Source organism: Calliopsis andreniformis, chromosome 4 (assembly GCF_051401765.1).
Source record: "Calliopsis andreniformis isolate RMS-2024a chromosome 4, iyCalAndr_principal, whole genome shotgun sequence".
In the NCBI taxonomy this organism is placed as follows: domain Eukaryota; kingdom Metazoa; phylum Arthropoda; class Insecta; order Hymenoptera; family Andrenidae; genus Calliopsis; species Calliopsis andreniformis.
In genome coordinates this window covers 1193329-1213677 of record NC_135065.1, presented here as the reverse complement: position 1 = coordinate 1213677, position 20349 = coordinate 1193329, and the positions used below count along the sequence as shown (strand labels likewise).

At 33.3% G+C, this 20349-nt stretch overlaps 1 protein-coding gene across 6 annotated transcripts in view; it reads right to left on the bottom strand.

Moving 5' to 3' along the window:
- LOC143178378 (uncharacterized) overlaps window positions 1–20349 on the bottom strand; it is a 142008-nt gene that overhangs the window by 16795 nt on the left and 104864 nt on the right. For all 6 annotated transcript variants that reach the window (XM_076376995.1, XM_076376994.1, XM_076376998.1 and 3 more), the window contains exons 2-3: window positions 12378–12521; window positions 218–362 (exon numbers count right to left, since the gene is read on the bottom strand). In XM_076376995.1, the coding sequence (XP_076233110.1) occupies window positions 218–362; window positions 12378–12496 (264 nt within the window). In that variant the 5' untranslated portion in view covers window positions 12497–12521. The remainder of the gene's footprint in view (window positions 1–217; window positions 363–12377; window positions 12522–20349) is intronic.

The window sequence follows — 20349 nt, the reverse complement described above, 5'->3', positions numbered from 1 at the left end:
CAACTCACTCTTTTACTGTATTAGCAAACTGAAAAGTTTGGTGCGAATGTGATAGATAATTATGCAAAATATATATAACAGATTTAAGAGACTAGCTGCAAAGACAGGAACATGACTTTCAAAGTAGTTAAAGAGCTATGATTTATTAATCTTAATATTTTGGATAATAAACAATAAATGTACAACTGATAAAGACAAATAGAACAGCAAACATTACCTGAAGTGCATCCAACGCGCCAATAGGTGTGTTTGGTTGATGAGGTAAAACCATACCACGGTCTCCTATGGCTTGTAATGTGTAACTTGATGCAGTCAGTTTGTGGGCAGTGGCAATTTGTACGAGGAGGTCCATCATGGGCGTACTATGCACACGAAAATCATACATTTAAACAAAATGTAAAGATGTAAAAATCTGGAATATTAAATAGACATCTTGGAGAATAGAAGAGACTCTTAGGACAAATTCACTATTACAATTGAATAGCAACTTTCTTTCAATTCCTTAACAGTTTTCATACCACTAAATGCATCATTAGTCACAATTCTAGCTATTATTGCAATAAACATTGTTTCTATGTCCAAGTACCATGGCTGCCTCCGTGGAATCTAAATTTCTGGAAAGTGAATAGTTGAAGAAATGTAGAAAAACTTTTCTTAATAGCTAAATTTCTCCGAGTCAAATAGACTTCTTTTTATTATCATTAGAAAGCTTCTGGATAAATTCTGAAGATTCACTAGAAAGTCCAGATATGCAGGTGTTACAATGATGCATGTAGAAACGCAAATTGAGTAATTATCTTTAATACATTAACATCAGATTTATTCTTTAAATACCACAACCAGAGGATCATATTTGGTTTGATTATATTCAAGGAATTATAAAAGTAGAAACATAAAAGTCAAACAACTGAACACACTTTTATGAATAATTTTTTATATTAAAATATTAACCCTTATCGCTCCAATCGGCAGTATTGCTGCTACAATATTTCCGTTCTAAGAGTTATGTTTACTTCGCTATTAGCCAACGCAGGTCATGTTTGGAATTGGTTAACAAGCATGCTATAATATTCTTGGAGTGATAAGAGTTAATATATACAGTGCATTTACTATTTTTATTTTTATCATTATCTTTATACAAAACAAAATTGAAAAAAATTTTCCTAAACTTCTTGAACTAATTTCATAATTTCCTTTTAAAGATAAATTTCATTCGCAATACAGAGTGTTCCAAGGCGGGTAGTAGAAGCAGGCAGAGGGTGATTCTATCTACAGAAATGAGTTGAAAAAAATAACACTTTTGTATTTGAATAACAATTTTGTATTTTTTATATTTGTTTCGTTTTCGAGAAAATCGAGTCTGAAGATTGGGCGAATGCCTTTGTACAGGGATACCTATAGCAGTTGATAACGTCGATCAATGCGCAAAGTAATTATTACCAGCAGTACCTACATAACACCCTACGTCTTACATACTCCTTTAGTTAACCGCGCAATAGTTTATATGTGACAATAGGTGCAACAATTTCAACAATACATACGTTACGTACAGAGAATATTGTCAGTTACTCTCCCAAATATTCGAGTCTCTGGCTGTTAAAAGAAAACGCCCTAGCACTTTCGCTTTTCGTTATTTTTAATGGGAGCGCGACTCTGAGCAGCTGAATAGTAACCACGACGCTGTACCAACCGTGACTTATACGGAAATTTCTAACGAATCCCCACTCATTTTTCGGCCTACATAAAACCCGAAATTTTAGCCCTAACACAGGTTTAGAATAGTACTGTGACATTGATAGTCAAGTTCGTTAGAATTGGTTACTTATTCAGTTAGGTCGGGCCAAAGTTCCCTTTCGAATCTACAGTTTAACCTCATAGAATCCGCGAATCGGCGTAAATTCTATTTGGTAATTTCTACGACCACTCTGTAAGTCCCTGCAGCGTCAGTGCGTTAATACAGATCATTAAAATCATATACTTAAAGCAACACTACACTATACACTTGTACGTAAGAACTGATTTTAGAATATACTAAAGTATTCATTGCAATTTGACTAGATTGCTTTCAAATCTATAATTACTTTAAGCGATCCCATTCGAAGTTGACAGATCCCCTACGATACAACTTGGAGTTATATCAATTAATAATTAACAAGTTACGAGTCCTGCTAACATTCCATATCAGATTCGTTCCCATGCCCTTACTTCCAAAGAAAACTGTATCTAACCTATACTACGTTCACTGGGAGAACGCAGTTGTCGGTTGACGAGTTTTCGTACCCTTTGCGCAGTTCACGCCTACGCTCATTAGTTATTGGCTCTGTCACTCCCGAGCACATCCCTACCCATGAACCCCTTGTTGGGCCCTTGGAGGTCCTACCATTTCTAAAGAAAGTCACTTCTTCAAGTGTTAGCGCATAAACGGTGTGAAAGAAATTTTGAGCAAGCAAACGATATTCTTTTAGATTTTAGTTTTCTCCGAAAGTATTAATGCGGCTCTGTTAGCAAATAAAAATCTTCTTGAATATCGTCTCTGTCGACCGAAAACGTACTGGTACTAGTCAGAATTCTTACTACGTTGCAATACCATAAACGACCCTAGATTTCCCGTGTCATAAACTACCTGGTCGCATCGAACATTTTGTAGGAAACCCAGGAAACAGTTCTACCGTTGCCGTTTCTTTATAATCAAATATGCTGTGGATTCTTATACATTGATATCTCAATAAATATTGTTTCTTAATAGATAGAAACATTTGTTTCATTTGGACACTAGGTATACAGAGTAGAAAGAAGCAAGGCGTGTCCTTTCAGGCTCTTGAATCCTTCACCAATCTCAGTGGAAAAGTCAGTCAGGACAATGGAAGCCATCTGCGTGAAACTACTGCGTTCTCTCAGTGAACGCAGTATAGTGGCTCCTCGATTTATTCAAATTCGTCTACGAAAGCTAACCTATCCAGCAGCTGTCTGATTTTACATCAAATTTATCTGCATTCTAGAGCAACTTGTAAAACCAGGTTTGTTGGTATATTATCTCCTTACAACACCTTGATTTTCGTTCAGGTTCGTCCGTTTGAACGTGTCAACCTCCTCAATAACACCTCAATTTATTTTCAATTCGTCTGTGACACTGATCCTAGCTCCCTGATTTCGTATCAGGTGCGTTCACGAAATTTATACTCCTGTGGCTCACTGATCACAGATCAGTTTCGTCCGCAAGCATATCTATCCTCAAAGGCTTTCTGATTTTACATCAGGTTCGTCCTCGTCTACAATAATCCCAATAACTCACTGATCTCGCATCAGTTTTGTTCGTTGTACCAACTAACACTTCAACTAATCTTTGGGAATATATCTATCCTCATCGGCCTCTCACGCTGTTCGCGTCTCGTCTCGTAACCATAGTTAATAAAAGTATATATTAGAATTGTTAAAATTTCATATTATGTATTATTAATTATTATCATTATGTATTATAATACTTCTTGCAAATACTCAGAGCTACTAACATTGCGGATTTTTATGCAATTTCATATTTTTATAAACACAGTTAAAGATATTGAAAGCAAATAAAAATTTGCTTTCTTTTTCAAGTACCATAATTTGCACATTATTTTTCATATTTTCTACATTTTAGAATATTATATACGTTTTCTAATTTTTTATAGTTTAAAATTTCCAGAAATGCACGAAAATCTACAGTCTACTTATAACAATTAATAACTTCAGTGCAATGTAAAAGTAAATTGCAATAACAAAATTTTTAAAAAATGAAAAAAATAAATACTCAAAAAATTCATTCTACCAATGCCAAAATATCTACTAGTTCCTTGAACCATCAAAACCTTTCAAATAAACATAGCCCCAGTGGGCTCAAAGGAAAGCAAAAGATCTAGTTATGAACATAAAGTTAAATTCTTAGAATTAAACAGTAAACTCAAGCATTACAATAAAATACAGTAGGATACGCCGTTGTTACAGAAGACAAAATAAATAAAAATGCCTATCTAATACTACATCCACTTTCTCCGCTGAAGTCTACACAATCTATGTATGTTTTAAAACATATCGAAAAATCTATGTCTATATCCGAATCTACATATCTAAATAGACACTATGAATGTAATTAAAGCACTAGCAGCATTTTCGCCTAATAAAATAGAAGTAAAAAACAAAATTAGAAAGGAATGGAATCTAATATGGACCACACCAGATAGGACAAAGACACAAATATAGTTAAAGATTTTCACCAACAAATTCTAAGTCACGACTTTAACTAGAAGGAGAGAATATTAACACATTGAGTGTCGGTCCCGTGATTTCAAGGGTTTTCAACCATCGCATCGCCTGTCAGTCACGCGATAGCGCGTCATTCCACCATTACTATACGTTCCGCAGTATTCAGGCTCTTAACAGCGAATATTCAACTGGCGTGCAACATATTAATGTCTTACCTCCACAGTTCTTCAGAGGATAGTTTAGAATCACGTCAGCACGAATAGTTGGTTCAGAAATACAGCGTAGTCGTAAAAGGAACCCAATGGTAAAATGAACATACTTGGAGCACTAGTACAAGTGAAGTGACAGGACTATTAGAAGTTGATGCTTTCAGGCCCTTGTAGGACCATGACCAGTTGTTACAATCTGCTTACATCAGGTTGCACTTTCACTCCAAGTCTTAATTTGTCACACTACATTTCTGGACAAACTGCACTCAACAAGAGGAAATTACCCTGGGTGTTTTCCAGCTAGAAACACAGACGACACAGTGTAACACAATGTTCGACACAGAATGTTCTAACAGGGATACAGCATTACTCTGCTCGACACAAAAAGAAATCTAAGTTATAGAGTGTAATGCATGTTTCCTACCAACAATACAAAATTTTGGTTTGGTAACCATGATTCCACTGTACACACCGTACTGTAACAGTATACTCGGTGGAAAGACTCTAAGAAAGTACGCAAACAATGGCTGCGGTAAACCTTCGCACACTGTACAAAGGCCGTGACAAATTTATTGTACTTGTTACTGTACATTTTCATTAAGTAAAATATAATTTGATGCTTCATTCTCTGTAATTTCAATAGCATCTAAACTAGAAGATTGTTAGTCTTTATAAAACAAAAATGTTTCCAATCAAATTCATCTTTTAGCTTATATAATTTAATTTCTTGATTATATTATAACAAATTGAAAATTTGGTCACTTCTTGAAACATTAACACCTTATCTACGGATGACGCCGTTTGGCGTCAAATTGAATACTGTCATCTGTTACGGATGACGCCGTTAGGCGTCATATGAATGTACAAAATAGCCGCGACCTTAGTTTCAGTTAAACTCTTAGCAAACGATGTTTAACTTAGTAAACATTGAAAATTGTTTTAATGCATATCATACTAAACAAAACTATTGATTTATCGATATGAAAGTTGTAATTTTATATGGAATAAATTTTTGTTTCTGCGGTTATATTGTGAAATATAGGTACATATATCTATGTTTTATTTTTCATGAAATTTTTTATTTTTGATAGCTTCATGTAAAAAATCTTTATTTTTTTTATTAAATACAGACATTTATAAGAAATAAGCATATATATGTTCTTCCCGTCTTAGCGGTAGGAAACCAACGTTCTGACCCCGTAGATAAGGTGTTAAGATTATAATTTAATTAGATACACCAAATATTCCTGTTACGTTCCGATCAAATTTTAACAAATTTTTCATCAAAATATGGAGCGACGTGATTCAACAATGCATTGCATTGTGGAGTTTTCCTAGTTGAACACGTGCGCAATAGATTTGTCGAACGTACAGGATGTAGACATCAAATTTTAAACCTCTTCTTCTTTGAAATGATGGTCGCCGAGGTGGTCCATAGCCTAAACTCTCGTCGTAGTATGCGATAAAATCGTTTACGAATTCCTCTGGCGACTACGTGGCGCGATAGCGCGTACCGCCGTGAGAACCTTCTTGAGCGAATGGAAAATTTGCGTCATTAAATTATTGTAACGTATCAATCAGTTCAGTCTGTTAAATTATAGTACTTTCGTGTGAATGATCGAACCAATACAATTTTGGAATTGTTACGAATGCTATTATAAATTCCACGAAAGTGTATGGAGGGACTCTCTCAACAATGCGATGTTGATAGTGCCTCTCTTTCGTAGATTATTCAGTATGCGTAATAAAATTGCGAACCATCAAGGTTTATTGCAACAAAAATTAAGTATAAAATTATAATCAGGTGTATGAGAGTGATCGAAGTGGTATATGTGCATTGAGCTAAAACCGAACATATATGTATGTGTAATGAACATATGAATGAACACTGTGTGGGAGTCTGGGAGCCCGGGAGGGAGATGGACATATAGTAGCGCACACTTCTTTCTCTTGGATCTGATTTGACTTGACCAATCACGGATCGTCGAGTGCCGAAAATCTTACTCTCATTAGCTAATGAGAAAGAACAATACGGTTACGCCTTAATCGGAGCGGTCCGACTCTGGAGTCTTCCGGACGCGCGAAGCTGCGACACTCTTTGACGAATAATCGCGAGGTGCGTGTCGATGGGTCCGTGAGTTGTGTTAAGCTAGAGTTTGTACGATAGTGCAAAAGACTTTGGCTCACGTAAAGCCTAGTTTATAGTTTCTGCAAACTCATTCATTATTATATACATATATTTTTTGTTCCTTTAAAATTCATTTTTCTTTTATTTCAAGTTAGTATTTTTATTTTCATTTTTATCAACGTGTGCATATGTGTGTCTGTCTTCTGTCCCTGGAACAGGATAGTCAGCTGACCAGAGAAAGAGAGAGAGAGAGCAAAAAGGGTTATAGAAAGAAAGAGGAAGTTGCTATTATACAAAAATCCGATCAATTTGTATAGACAGGGTGAGTTCTTTCAATCATTAACATCTTCCAATCATCTTCCGATATGGGTTTTATTTTATTGTCCGATAATAATCAATGGCAATGGTAATCTTCAGTAGTTATTATTAACTTTGGATTACCTGACTGAAGATTCTGTTCTGTTGCTTCATACTGTATAAAGAAAATGTCATTGGATTTTGAACTCCTTATAATACATATACATATATTCGCAATCACTTGTAATTAAGTTTCTTTATTTCTCTATAACGAGCCTCGAATTCCAATAGACGGTAAGACAAGCGCGAGAATTTCAATAAAGGTCCAGTTCCGGATTAAAGCGTCAACGAACTCACATATAAAATAATTATGTTACGTCGCCCGCCGTAACATTCCTGTATAGGTTCAGATAAGTATAATGCACTCTGGTATTACACTAAGGAATTAAATTGTGTTCCAACAAATACTTTACACTTTACATAGCACAGCACAGCCTAATACAATGTATCGTAGCTGGAAAGCACCAACTATTGCAACAGTTGTCAGTAACCAGTATCGGTCCATCAACTTCTACGCGATAGGAATATAGGTTTGGAACTGCATAGGCAGAAACATAGGATCAACCTGGAGATTACCGCGATCTTCTAGACTTGTACATTTATTATTCATTATTTGTTTTATTTTAGTCCTTGATAAAACTTGATAAAACTCCTCGATAAAACACAAAGAAAAAATAGAAAAAACTCAAATATACGTGTTAAATACATATTTACTTAAGAATGAAAATTTGTATAAAAAAATTATAATGTTTGTAAAATACTGTTACATACAATTTAAAAAAATAAAGAAAAAGTTCTTTCCAGACTAGGTATGGAATCTAGGACGTGTCATTTGCAATCAAACTACCATCCGCAATTACCCAACCGCTTATTTTAAGAATGCTATTAACTTCTCAACATATAGAATGTGGAAGGACGTGTGGTACAATTGAGAAAAGGGTGAATGGGTGAAACTGAAAGTGAAGAATATAATCTTTGTATAAGATACTTATTTTTCAGGAATATTTAATTTAAAGATTCGTCTGATATACGTGTATCTGACTACCCTCGGGGTTTATACATACATGAAAGAATAAGCGATACTAATGTCATCATTTTATATCTATATGCTTTCCCAGTTGTACCACACATCCTGCTACAGTCTTTGTATAGAGTTGTTTTAATTGCTACCAAGAAATACGCATTAGCACGAGATATTTCACAAAATGTCATCGTTTAATTTCTAGATTCGTCCCTCAGAATTTCATGCAACTCCCTGAGGATCACACCGAAGAGTCTCCTTCTAATTGTAAGTTTGAAAGTGAAAATATTTGGACAATCCAAAAGATCACGCATGGCTCGCGTCGCTTGCTCGCGACTTGGATAGCGTTTGAAGTTTCAAGAGCAAAAGATTAAGCTTCACTTTAAATTCGCCTTCTCTTTTGTCTTTCCGAAGCTGTCTGAAGTGGTCCGAAATAAGGAGTTCACGTACACGCAGCTGGTCCGGTTGTGTGTGTAATGGAGGAGGAAATTTTTAGTAATGTACGTCGCCAATTTGGGTATCATAAATTCTGATTCCACATCGGCAGTCTTCCTGATTAGGCGCTTCCTCGTTTGCACAAGCCCAATTAAACTTGTCACATATTTTACTCTGTTTTATAGATAACCCAGCAAAAAGTAATGCTGAGACATGAGTTTACGATATCTAATTTTTGGTCCTTATGTGAGAAGTTTCTGGCGTGGGAAAGGGTTCATCCAAAAGAAAGAAGTTCAATGGAGCGCAGTCGACTCATGATTTCATTCAAAACATTCTCTAAATTACATAAAATGCTCGGATTGCTTGGATGACTGTGAACTTGTCACACGATTGTAAATAACAAAAATTATTTGGCGTGATTGCATGGCGTTGCACAAGGGACAAAAAGGTTGATCTAGCTGAACAAAATTCAAAATAAAGAATTTTATTAATACCTCTTCGTTTTAATATTTAAATTTGCATGAAATATGAATAATAATTGAGTTTTTATCAAAGTTTGTCTGTTTTCCACTTGTAAATTAGATTTTAGTAGTTAAAGTGAATCAATAAAATAAGAATCCTATACTGCAGAATGTTATCTGTACTTCTTTGAAAGACATTAATACCATAGCACTTTTTAAATATTTTTTATTAGAAAAAATCATGAGAAGATCCAATACCATAAATAAATAAATAAAAAAAATAAAAAAAAACGTAAGATCCAGTCTTCAGAAGTACCTTACGTGATTTAATCTTTTTTAAAATTATCTAATAAAATAGATAATTTTAAATTATAATACGTGTATAAGAATAACGTGTCCTTAAAATTTATATATGAATCCAAAGTATTCCAAAATGAAGAATATCAAACTTACGTAATAAAGGCCTTGGCATAATACATAGGTTTATTCGGTTTTGTTTAAATAAAAAACAAATTTTCGAAAAACATGGGATATAGTATCTATTACTGTAAAATATACAGAAGAAATCATTTGTGGGATTGTGAGTTCATACAAGTTCCCATCCATGTGCGGGATGCTGCGCCACTGCGCATCGCTTCATAAAAACCATAATAATTCGTACATTGGCGTCTGTCGGCAAAAGCTTTTTATCAAGTCTTATAAGGGAACAATCGCAGAATACAATGATAAAAGGAGGCGAAGGCTATTAGAGAAAACTTTGTAGGTCTAAACAAAGTTGAAATACTTTCACATGATTCGCACATTTTTTCTGTAATTTTGAAGTATTAGAAACAATATTTTCAATAAAATAATGAAGTTTTTGCTTACTTTATTTTAAAACACACATCTTACACAGCAACAACCAAGATAAACTGTAAAAAAATCTTAAGAGCTGCCTATGAAATACAGTTTTGTTCATGACAAATTGAAATTGTTTTATTTGTTTCCCATTGCTCCAAACCTTTTTTAATCATTTGGAATAAAAATGAAAAAAATTGTATGACATTCGCCAAAATGACTTTTGTCTAGTTAGATCGGCCTTTTTACCTATTGTGCGTTGTGGTAAACTGTTTATAACATTGAAAATTAATTTCTAATTCTTTTACTTACGTAAGCGTATTCTATTCGTTGAGAAAAGAAAATGTTTAAAAGAAAGCATATGACGCAAACGAACTATTTAACCAGAAAAAATTGTTAAAGGCTTGACAAAGGTTTGACTATGTAGAATCACACATAGAAGTATGGACCTACCATTACGTTATTTAGTAGTAAGAACCCATCCCATGTGCGAAGAGAGCGTTTGTTATCTGTCAGGGTTCGAATATTACTTTTCGAAAATTCGATTCTTTGAAATATGAAAGTACTTCTAAGTACGTTTTCGAAACCTATATTTCCGAAAGCTAAGTGCGAAATTCAATTCCATGATTCGAAACCAGTTTGTATAGATTGAGTACATTGCAAGTATAGTCAGTGAAATATCATTCCCTATTAGTAGTGTTCGAAACTTATTTATGAGTACTATTACGTATAGAAATAAATATTTATTCTTACGAATAGATTTATTTCTTACATAATTATTCTTACGAATAAATTCATTTCTTTTTGTCCAACTACAACTATTCCACATAACAAAATTAATAGGTAAATACTTTTGGCTCTTCTTTTTAATCAATTCATTTAAGAATTTTACTGGGATGAGGAGTAGTTAAAGTGTTGGTGTTTTCTGCTCTATTCGTTGTGAATTCTGAGCTAAGACTGACTTTGGAAAACATATGGGGGTTGTTTTTTGCGTAATGTAGGAGAGGAGGAAAGTTCAAGTGCAACACCGAATGCAAGGCACTCACGCAAGTTTAAACATCTCCTATTGTTAGGAATATTGAGACACAAACCAACAGAGACACTCCGACTCTCCAAAATATTCAGGCATCATTCGTCCTAAAGATTCTGGGAATTCTTGAACGCTTGCTCTGATAAATGTCAGGATTATTGCACTGAACCCAGGCGACCCTGTTTGCATCATTCGGAAATTCCTGCAACGCACGTGTGCATGCCTTTCTTTAGCACTTTCCCTCTTTCTTGTCAATGAAACGAAAGTTTCGTTACTGACGAAACAATATAACATTGAATTTGATTACTATTCACCCACAAAGGGTTGAACTTCAAGGAGAAGTCTAAGAGGCGACGCAACAGGTAATTTAGGATCTTTTTAAATAATAAAGTAGACAAGGTGACAACCTGTGGTTTTCGACATCTTATTACACAGGGTATTTACACGTGCAACATTTTTAGAAGGTGGATTCAAAACACACAAGACAGTGGAAAAAGCCAGAGTTTGATTTGAGTTAGCGTTTTACATAACACAAAATAGCGTATAACAAAAAGAAACTTCTTTCGTTGTCTAGGTATGTAAAACTTATCCTACAAAAGTGATCCACATGTTTGGAAACATCTTTTATTTCTTCTGAGCATGCAAAGAATTGTATATTTTTTTGATTTTATGTATCACACTAGCTCTTGAAAAATTCTGTTTGAACGGTGAGACATCTATACTTCGTTCACTGGGAGAACGCAGTTGTCGGTTGACGAGTTTTCGTACCCTTTGCGCAGTTCACGCCTACGCTCATTAGTTATTGGCTCTGTCACTCCCGAGCACATCCCTACCCATGAACCCCTTGTTGAGCCCTTGGAGGTCCTACCATTTCTAAAGAAAGTCACTTCTTCAAGTGTTAGCGCATAAACGGTGTGAAAGAAATTTTGAGCAAGCAAACGATATTCTTTTAGATTTTAATTTTCTCCGAAAGTATTAATGCGGCTCTGTTAGCAAATAAAAATCTTCTTGAATATCGTCTCTGTCGACCGAAAACGTACTGGTACTAGTCAGTATTCTTACTGCGTTGCAATACCATAAACGACCCTAGATTTCCCGTGTCATAAACTACCTGGTCGCATCGAACATTTTGTAGGAAATCCAGGAAACAGTTCTACCGTTGCTGTTTCTTTATAATCAAATAAGCTGTAGATTCTTATACATTGATATCTCAATAAATATTGTTTCTTAATAGATAGAAACATTTGTTTCATTTGGACACTAGGTATACAGAGTAGAAAGAAGCAAGGCGTGTCCTTTTAGGCTCTTGAATCCTTCACCAATCTCAGTGGAAAAGTCAGTCGGGGCAATGGAAGCCATCTGCGTGAAACGACTGCGTTCTCTCAGTGAACGCAGTATAGCATTTCGACTGTACATTTACTATAATTTCATATTAAGAGTCTCATTTAACTGAAAATATTTTTTACAAAATTCATTTCCCTTTGGGCCAAGGATTGCAAACAGCCTTTATGATATACTCTCAAAAAGTAAGGAATATTCTAATTTAGTATCAATCCCCTCATCATAAGAAAGAGATTACAAAACCTTAACTTCACTCTGAATCGGCATTTACGAAATGAGAATTGAGAATTGCTTAAATTAAATGAAACGTTACACATACCTTCGTTGCACTGTAACTCTTTGTGTCTGATGATGATTTCCCCGAGGTAACTGGACCAAAAGCTCCATACTTCCGGCCAGCATGTCTGCCGGTGTGTCCTCAGTTACAGTCAGAACCATTCTGGATGGCCTTTCTTCTCTATTTCTGTAACAAGTACAAAATAGCTAGTATAATAAAAACTAGGTCAATTGGAATGGATCAACAGATCATTACATTTTGGTTAATCTTAAAAATCAATGTCATTTCATATTTAAAGAGAATATGTACATCTTTCTGTCAACAGTTACACTTCACATTTAGTAATAATTCGTATTTGTATTCATACGTGTAATTCTTAAGTAATACAATGCATTATTTATATAAAAGAATTCACAGAATTCAATTCTCGAATAATGTAGAAGAAATTCCTTTTCACAAACAGGGATTGCTCAATCATTTGACGAAAATAGTGTATCGTTGTTATAACGAAAGGCACAATACGTGTGAAAACGACTCAAATTACTCAAATTACTCAATTTCCGGTAAAGAGATCACACGTTTCGTATTTCCATGTTATATAGCATAGATTCAATGTCGACCTTATTAGTTTTATTTTGAATCAAACATCTTCTCAATCTGGTCGATAATAAGAAGTATGCCTACTTTAATATTTATCTTGGTCATTACGTTACTTTTGTCATGATTGTACATAGGTTAACTATAGGAAAAACAAAAATAATTAATACGAAAGGTATTTAGTATTTATACTATGTACAAATGACCTAAATTAATAAATAAATATTATAAAAATATGTTTTTTACAAACTGATGAATTATTTTTTCAGAATATGTAGGTACGTGTATGTAAAATATCTATAATTTCTATTTTTAAAAAGTTTAACTTTGTAGCTTACATGATGTCTAGAAAATAGGATTTGTATTTTTCGAGGAAGAGAACGAATTAATGAAACATTTTTTAAAGAAAAATGTTTCTTCAAGTGTTAAGGAAAAAATGATTTACGATTCTAAAGGTTTACAGGAGTCATTGAGAATAATAAAAATGTTTAATCGACACAGTTACAACGTAAAATACAAATTTTTTATTTTGTATTTGAAAGAAATGTGCTATTTGCCTTTCTTCCACTTGACTATATTATTGATATCTGGAGAAGAGAGGTTAATATATTTCAAACATATTTGATGTGTCATGCATAATCTTCTGTTGTCATACAATCTTGATGTATTTCTAGAACACGATTTATCTGTTCATGTTTGATATCTTGTAAGGGTTGCCTTTTGTGTTTATTTTGATGAAACAGTTTTTTCTCTTTTTGAATAAAGGTAGACACTTACGACTTTTTTCTACACTCTGTATAATACTTAAGAATACGTAATTTATGTCATTATGTTTAAGAAGGTTTAATTACAAATATTAATAAGAGCTGTTACTATAGTCACACTTCAGAAAATCATTAACTTGTTAATACTCATGTAATGCATCCATGCTGCAGTAATAATGCCTTGAAGTTAACATATCTATACTATACGCAAAACTAACAAAGGATTTTGTAATTTTATAGATACATTGAAAAGCAGCATAGAGCCAATTTACCGCTTTCTCATTCATTTCTTTTACATTTTACATGCATCTTTCCATATTTTCAAATGTTTTATTAATGCTTTGAAATCATTTTTTCTGAATATATGCTCGTTGTTAATGTTTTGTTTTTTAAATTGTTTTAATTTTTTAATTATAAGCTTGCTTTACTATTTTCTTTTCATTACAGAATTTACATTTTTGGAACATTAACAAGTTCGATGGCATTAAATTTGTTATTTTATTTTATGTCATCATTTTCCAGGTAGTTTGCTTCTAAGTAGTAATTTTACGTTTCGTCTATATATTATCAGTTATACACGACAAAAGTATAAAAAAGAAAAGTTAAATTTACAAATGTCTTATAAGCAATTAAAATTTCAATTAAAAAGACACAGTTAATGAGAAAATCATCCATGTGTAAAATCACTGTGAAAAACCGAGTTCTAAAAAATTTTCAAACTTATTTGATTTTACAACAATATATCCACTTTTATACCACGTCTAAGCAAAAATGAGAAATAATCGCAAAACTTTGGTAACAAAAAGTGATTGTTAATAAAGGACTATAATTTCATGATATTATTTCAAACATGTTGATCAATATCATAACTAAACAGTATAACATCAGAAAGTCTTCGTACAAAGCTTTTTCATGTGTAGAAATCATATGTGTCAAGTGGTTATATTATTCCTGTACTTTTCTTCGGTATGGTAAACATTTTAACATACTGATTAAATGATATATTAGTTTGTTATGTAGATAGATAATGACCAATCCAGGAGTCCAATAACAAAATTCTTCGAGAGCCTGATGTTAGCAAAAATTTGCTAATTAACCATTCAGTAAACAGTCCTGTTGTTAACTTTCCAGACGTGAACATCATTATATAAACATTCCACGGTCGAAACAAAGATTCTTATTCACATGGATCAAAATTACCACACTGTTCTTTAGGGATAATCAATAGCAGAAAAAGTAGTTTCTTTGAAGCTGATATTATTGTAGTAGCGGATTGTAAACTATACAATATATGTAATTCTACATATTCTACAATTCTACATATAGAATTCTACGTAGAATGTATGTAATTCTAGGTTAAATCGTCTTTTATTGGTATTAAAGATATTGTTTCTTCGGATGTCTTGAGAAATGAGATTTTACAATACATTATTAAAGCCAAAGCAATTTCATTTGCTTTTGTAGAGAATCTATATTGTCTGATCCGATAATGAATGTGGTTACTTTTCTTGAAACTATGTATAGTATGTTTTCCTATAATTTCAAATCCAACTCCAGGATACTTTAGAACCCTCCCAAACCTGTTCTTTTCTGTAAAACCTATATCTTCAGAAGTCCAAACCATGAATAATGATATAAGTTCCAGTCTCAACAATGAATTTAATATAGACAGATTTAAACATTTTTAATATATTTTCTCGTTGTGACCCTGCCCTGCTTACTGTTGTTTCCTATCTAATGTAAAGAAGTCAAATTTATATCAATACAAAACAAAAGCATTTTAATGTAATAGGAAAATATTTGCCACTTACCTAGGATACATGTATCTATTTCTTTGTCTTTGAATTACAAACATTTATAAAAAAAAGAACTTTCATTGAAAATGCGATACTTTTCTTTTAACCATACATATTAATAAATAAATTTAATTAAAAAAATTATTGCGCAATTTATCTATAAAAGTTCTGTTTTATAAATGATTTTAATCTAAAGGCACAAAAATAGGGGCAAGTACCTTATGTAATTGTTGATTGTACTTTTCAAAATTGAAATTTAACAGATTCTTGTAGTAAATCTTTACCTTTTCGCTATTAATAGCTTTTCTATCAATAGAAGTCTCATTATTATTCACAATTTCTGTGAATTGTTATTTCAATTTCAAATCTAGGGAGGATTTGTGACCATTATAAAATGTCCCCGTCAAATCAAAGTAAATGCTTAAAATATTTTTGAATCAGTGCTCATCAAACACATTGTATATTTAGTTAATATATTTATATTTATCATGTTTAACAAGTTTAACTTTATGTTATATTTGACTCTCGGCCAGCGAATGTTGAATTACGAATGATTCGGCGACGGTGAAATAGTCGATTACTCGAGGGTTAAATATCTTTCAATATTTCTGAGGATATTTCTTCATTTCGATGACTATACTTAGGTATAAATATTCTCGAACGTCATACTCGAATATTCATAACTATTTAATGGAATGCGTAAAATAATAAATCAAATACACTGATTATACTCTGACAACAGTACAATAATTGTACTAATTGTAAGTATATTTCTTGTAATTCTACTTTTTTCCAATATTAAATGCTTCAGTTAAACAAAAGTCGAACCTTATTGTTCTGCCGTTTTTAATATCTCTTTTTTGACAGGGAAGAAGAGAAGGAAAGATTATTACCGAAACTGCACAATGCAGAACGAAATGATAATCTGTGTGAAAATTGTGTCCATTATTCTCGGCTCGTGCAATTGTGAAAAAACACCTGAGTTCACGTGGTACAATACTGCATTTTTATTGGAACAGCGAAACGACTGCAATTAAATCACGCTCGATAATTTCCAAAAGAGAGTGAGAGTGATTCAGTTGCAGTAGTTTGTAAATAATATTCAGTAAGAAGCATGTTAAATGCGATTTCACTTCTTAATTACTTGACATTCTATGAACTTTAAGTTTACAAAAATATAGGTATGTAACGAATTAAAGAATTTCTTTTGGAAAATGATATATTGGGTGTTTCTGAACAGCATGGCATAACTTTAAGGGGTGATTCAGAAATGAGCCTGCGTAACAGTAGCGTAACCTTGACACAAGGGAGGGGAGAAATCAGCTGTTCGACTCTTTCTATCTCATAGTGACTGTCTTGAGTTGGTCTACGGATTGAAACAAATAGACAAGATTGTTGTTTTCAATGAGATTCTTCAATTGTAACAGAATTTTGGATTCTGTGGCCTTATCGAGTGTCGTAAAATTTCCGATCAGCTGTTCGACGGTGAGTGACCTCTCCCCTCCCTTACGTCACTGCGGTACTACTGTGTAGGCAACTATTGCTCGAGGCCTACAACGCGGGCTTTTTTCTGGTGTTTTCCACCAGATTTTTAGACGGTTATATCTAACAAATAAAGTCTCAGACGCGAAATCAATATTCTTGATTTTCGTCTTATTTTGGTGGTTAAAATTACCCTTTACAGTTATGTGCTGTTCAGAATCAGTCTATATGTACAATGCTCACGCGAGAAGAAGGTTAGGCAAAATAATGCGGGTCCGATTGGAGTGTAAATCATCAAGTGATTGGCGTGGAATGACCCCACTTCAGTTTGGGAGTCACTAGAAATAACTGTAGTTACGTTACAATCACCGACTACCACTAACCGTTTGCGACTAATTTACAATTTCTAACACAATCTTAAAATATTAACTGTGCTTTGTCAAAAAGTCTATTTGTCAGAAATGTCCCAAGATATTAAAGTAATAGACATAATTTGAATTTGAATATAACCTCCAACTATCAACCAGTACGCATAAATAATATCGTTTTCTGTTAACTGAGTTAACACTAAAACTGATACGAAATATTAAAATTGAAAATGATGTTACAATATCTGAACGAATTTGTAACTGCATTCGTGGTTTGAATGACATCGACCATTTCGTGATTGCAGCATGACCATCAGTATTAATTGCGGTGGTTAGCTAATGACGAAGGGTGATAGTCGGTGGTAGTCAGTGAATGGTGACTGCTGAGTTATTTTGTGTACCACACACCACATATGGCAATGAACCTATTAGACTGGTTATGAATATGCAAAGGCTAGAATGATACTAGTTGAACGGAAAGTGAATGTCAGGGATTCTGAAAAGAGGTAGGGTAAGAGACCCTGTTATTGTGCCTGAACCTATTACTGTGCTTTCCATATAAAATCACAGGGTCATCTGAAGAAAGAAGGAATTTATACCTTCGTGGACGTCGATATAGGGTAAGAGACCCTGTTACTGTGCCTGAACCTATTACTGTGTTTTCCACGTAAAATCTATGTAAAGCACAGTAATAGGTTCAGGCACAGTAATAGGGTCTCTTACCCTATATCGACGTCCACGAAGGTATGAATTCCTTCTTTCTTCAGATGGGTTCAGGAAACGGAATGCAGAGATGACGGTTAACACTAGATTGCCTAAGCAAGTCATTTTGACTGCTTTTGAATTTCAATTAAGAAAATAATGATTTAAATAATGACACAGCTTCTTATAATTTTGTGACTTTTTCTACAACATATAAATGGGTTAATTAATCATTGTTGTTGCCCCCCCCCCCGTCCTTCACTTCCGGAATATATATGTGTTATACCTATATTGCCGAAAAGCAGTCATTTTGACTGCTTGGAAAAGACCAGTTCGATAACATACAAGTTCATGATAAATTGTCGATTTCGACATATTCTTGATAAGTTGCAGTTGTTCAATAACTAAAGTTATTGTTATTGTTATTGTTATTGTTATTCGTACTTGTTATTCGAATCTTTATGCCAGGCCTGGCCACGCGCTTTGTTCCCTTTGAACGCGCTGTAACGTCATTCAGATGGGAAGGAGGATCTCTGAGTGTGAAATACATTTTTTTTATTGTTAATACTTATTAATAACTTGTTATATGACTGTAAGTGATATAAAATATATTAAAAATTACTGTTAAACAAATTTCTTTGCGCATTAGTTATCTTTTCACAATGCAGTCATTTTGACTGCTTTCAGGCAATATAGGTATATACTAAGCTCCCGTCTTTCTAGTGTTAAGAGAGAATCAAAGAAGGTACCGTGTTTGCGAAGATACGGACGGAGATGCACTTGTTACGTATCCGCGGATCGTATCGCTAATGCGTATCGCCCAATGATACGATACGGTATATAATTTTGCATATCTTTGTGTTACATTTTGATACGAAACGATACAACCTTTCTCCACCCACATTGATACGAAACGGTGATACAATAGGAGGGTACGCAACGAGTGGATATGCACCTCTACAAGACAGTGGATAAAAGAAATATTTTTTCTGATGTACCTTATCGTCTTACAGCTAACTTTTTTCGAAGTTAATTTTCGACGGGCTTTCTTGACTTTTTTTTAAAACTTTTTTCGATGAGCACTGATTCTTTATGAATCTGTCCCTTTTGTAAACAAGGCTACTTTTTATATCTTCAGGAAATTAGATCCGTCCAATAAGCGCAGATCTTGTTTAAAGTGTATAAATTTGATGGTATTACAGTGATACTACGAATTGTACCTGCTGAAACTCGTCAGAAGCATTAAGTATAAATTGACAAATCTAGTTTTGCCGGTAAGACGTGAAAAAGTGCTTGATCTGCAAACCCTGGAAAATATGAACCACCGGCATAGTTGGGCAAATTTTATTTGGAATAACGAATAAATTCATAAACTTTATTCGCGAATATCGGATGACTAATTAACTAACGAATCATTTTTTATTATATAAAACTTTATTCGTTAATTAGAATAATTTACATGTTAATATCAGTACAAAATTTCTAATAATTAAGTCATTCAAAAGTTTTTTATTTGAATATAATTTTATTCAAAACGTTTTACGAATAAAATTTAATTCGAATAATGCCCAGATCTGTGCATTCTATGTACATTGTTATACTACATGTTAGAGTTAATAATACTTATACTTCATTTCTTGATTTGTAACGAATCTTTACAAGGTAACATTTTGAATAATTCTATTTTTAACACTGTTAATTTACAATATAGAATTATATGAAACTTAATTACATATTTAGAAACAGGAATAAAATCTATCGAAAAATTAAACTCGAGATCTCTTGTTTGTAAGTTTATTGCAAGTTACACTTGACCGAACTGCAGAATAATATTAATTTACACGCTATTTCCGCATTATTGTAGAAGTATTAAATAGCAATTTAAAGCGTTATACAAATTGTTTTTATGGACCATACCAATCAATTCAGTGGAGGATTTTGCGCTTGAACACCTTCGCATACCTCGCAGTGAAAATATGATTTTATTGGTTATATTTAACCGAGATTTCTTTACCATTTAATACATAATTAACATAATTAATTTAATACGTGGTAAAACACAATTATAAAAATATCAATGATATGTAATTTTCTCGAAATAAGTACTTAGTTTCGGAACATAATTTCACATAAAACGTGAATAAATTATGCACGCAACCGGAAATTATGAAAATTTATCACTTCAGCTAGTACTTCTGTACGTTTAGACATTTCACACAACGCTGAACATATATTTGTACCGAATCTTTAGCACACTACAAATTTGTTAGGCTTATTGTCAAAGCTCTTGAAAAGTGTGAAGGCT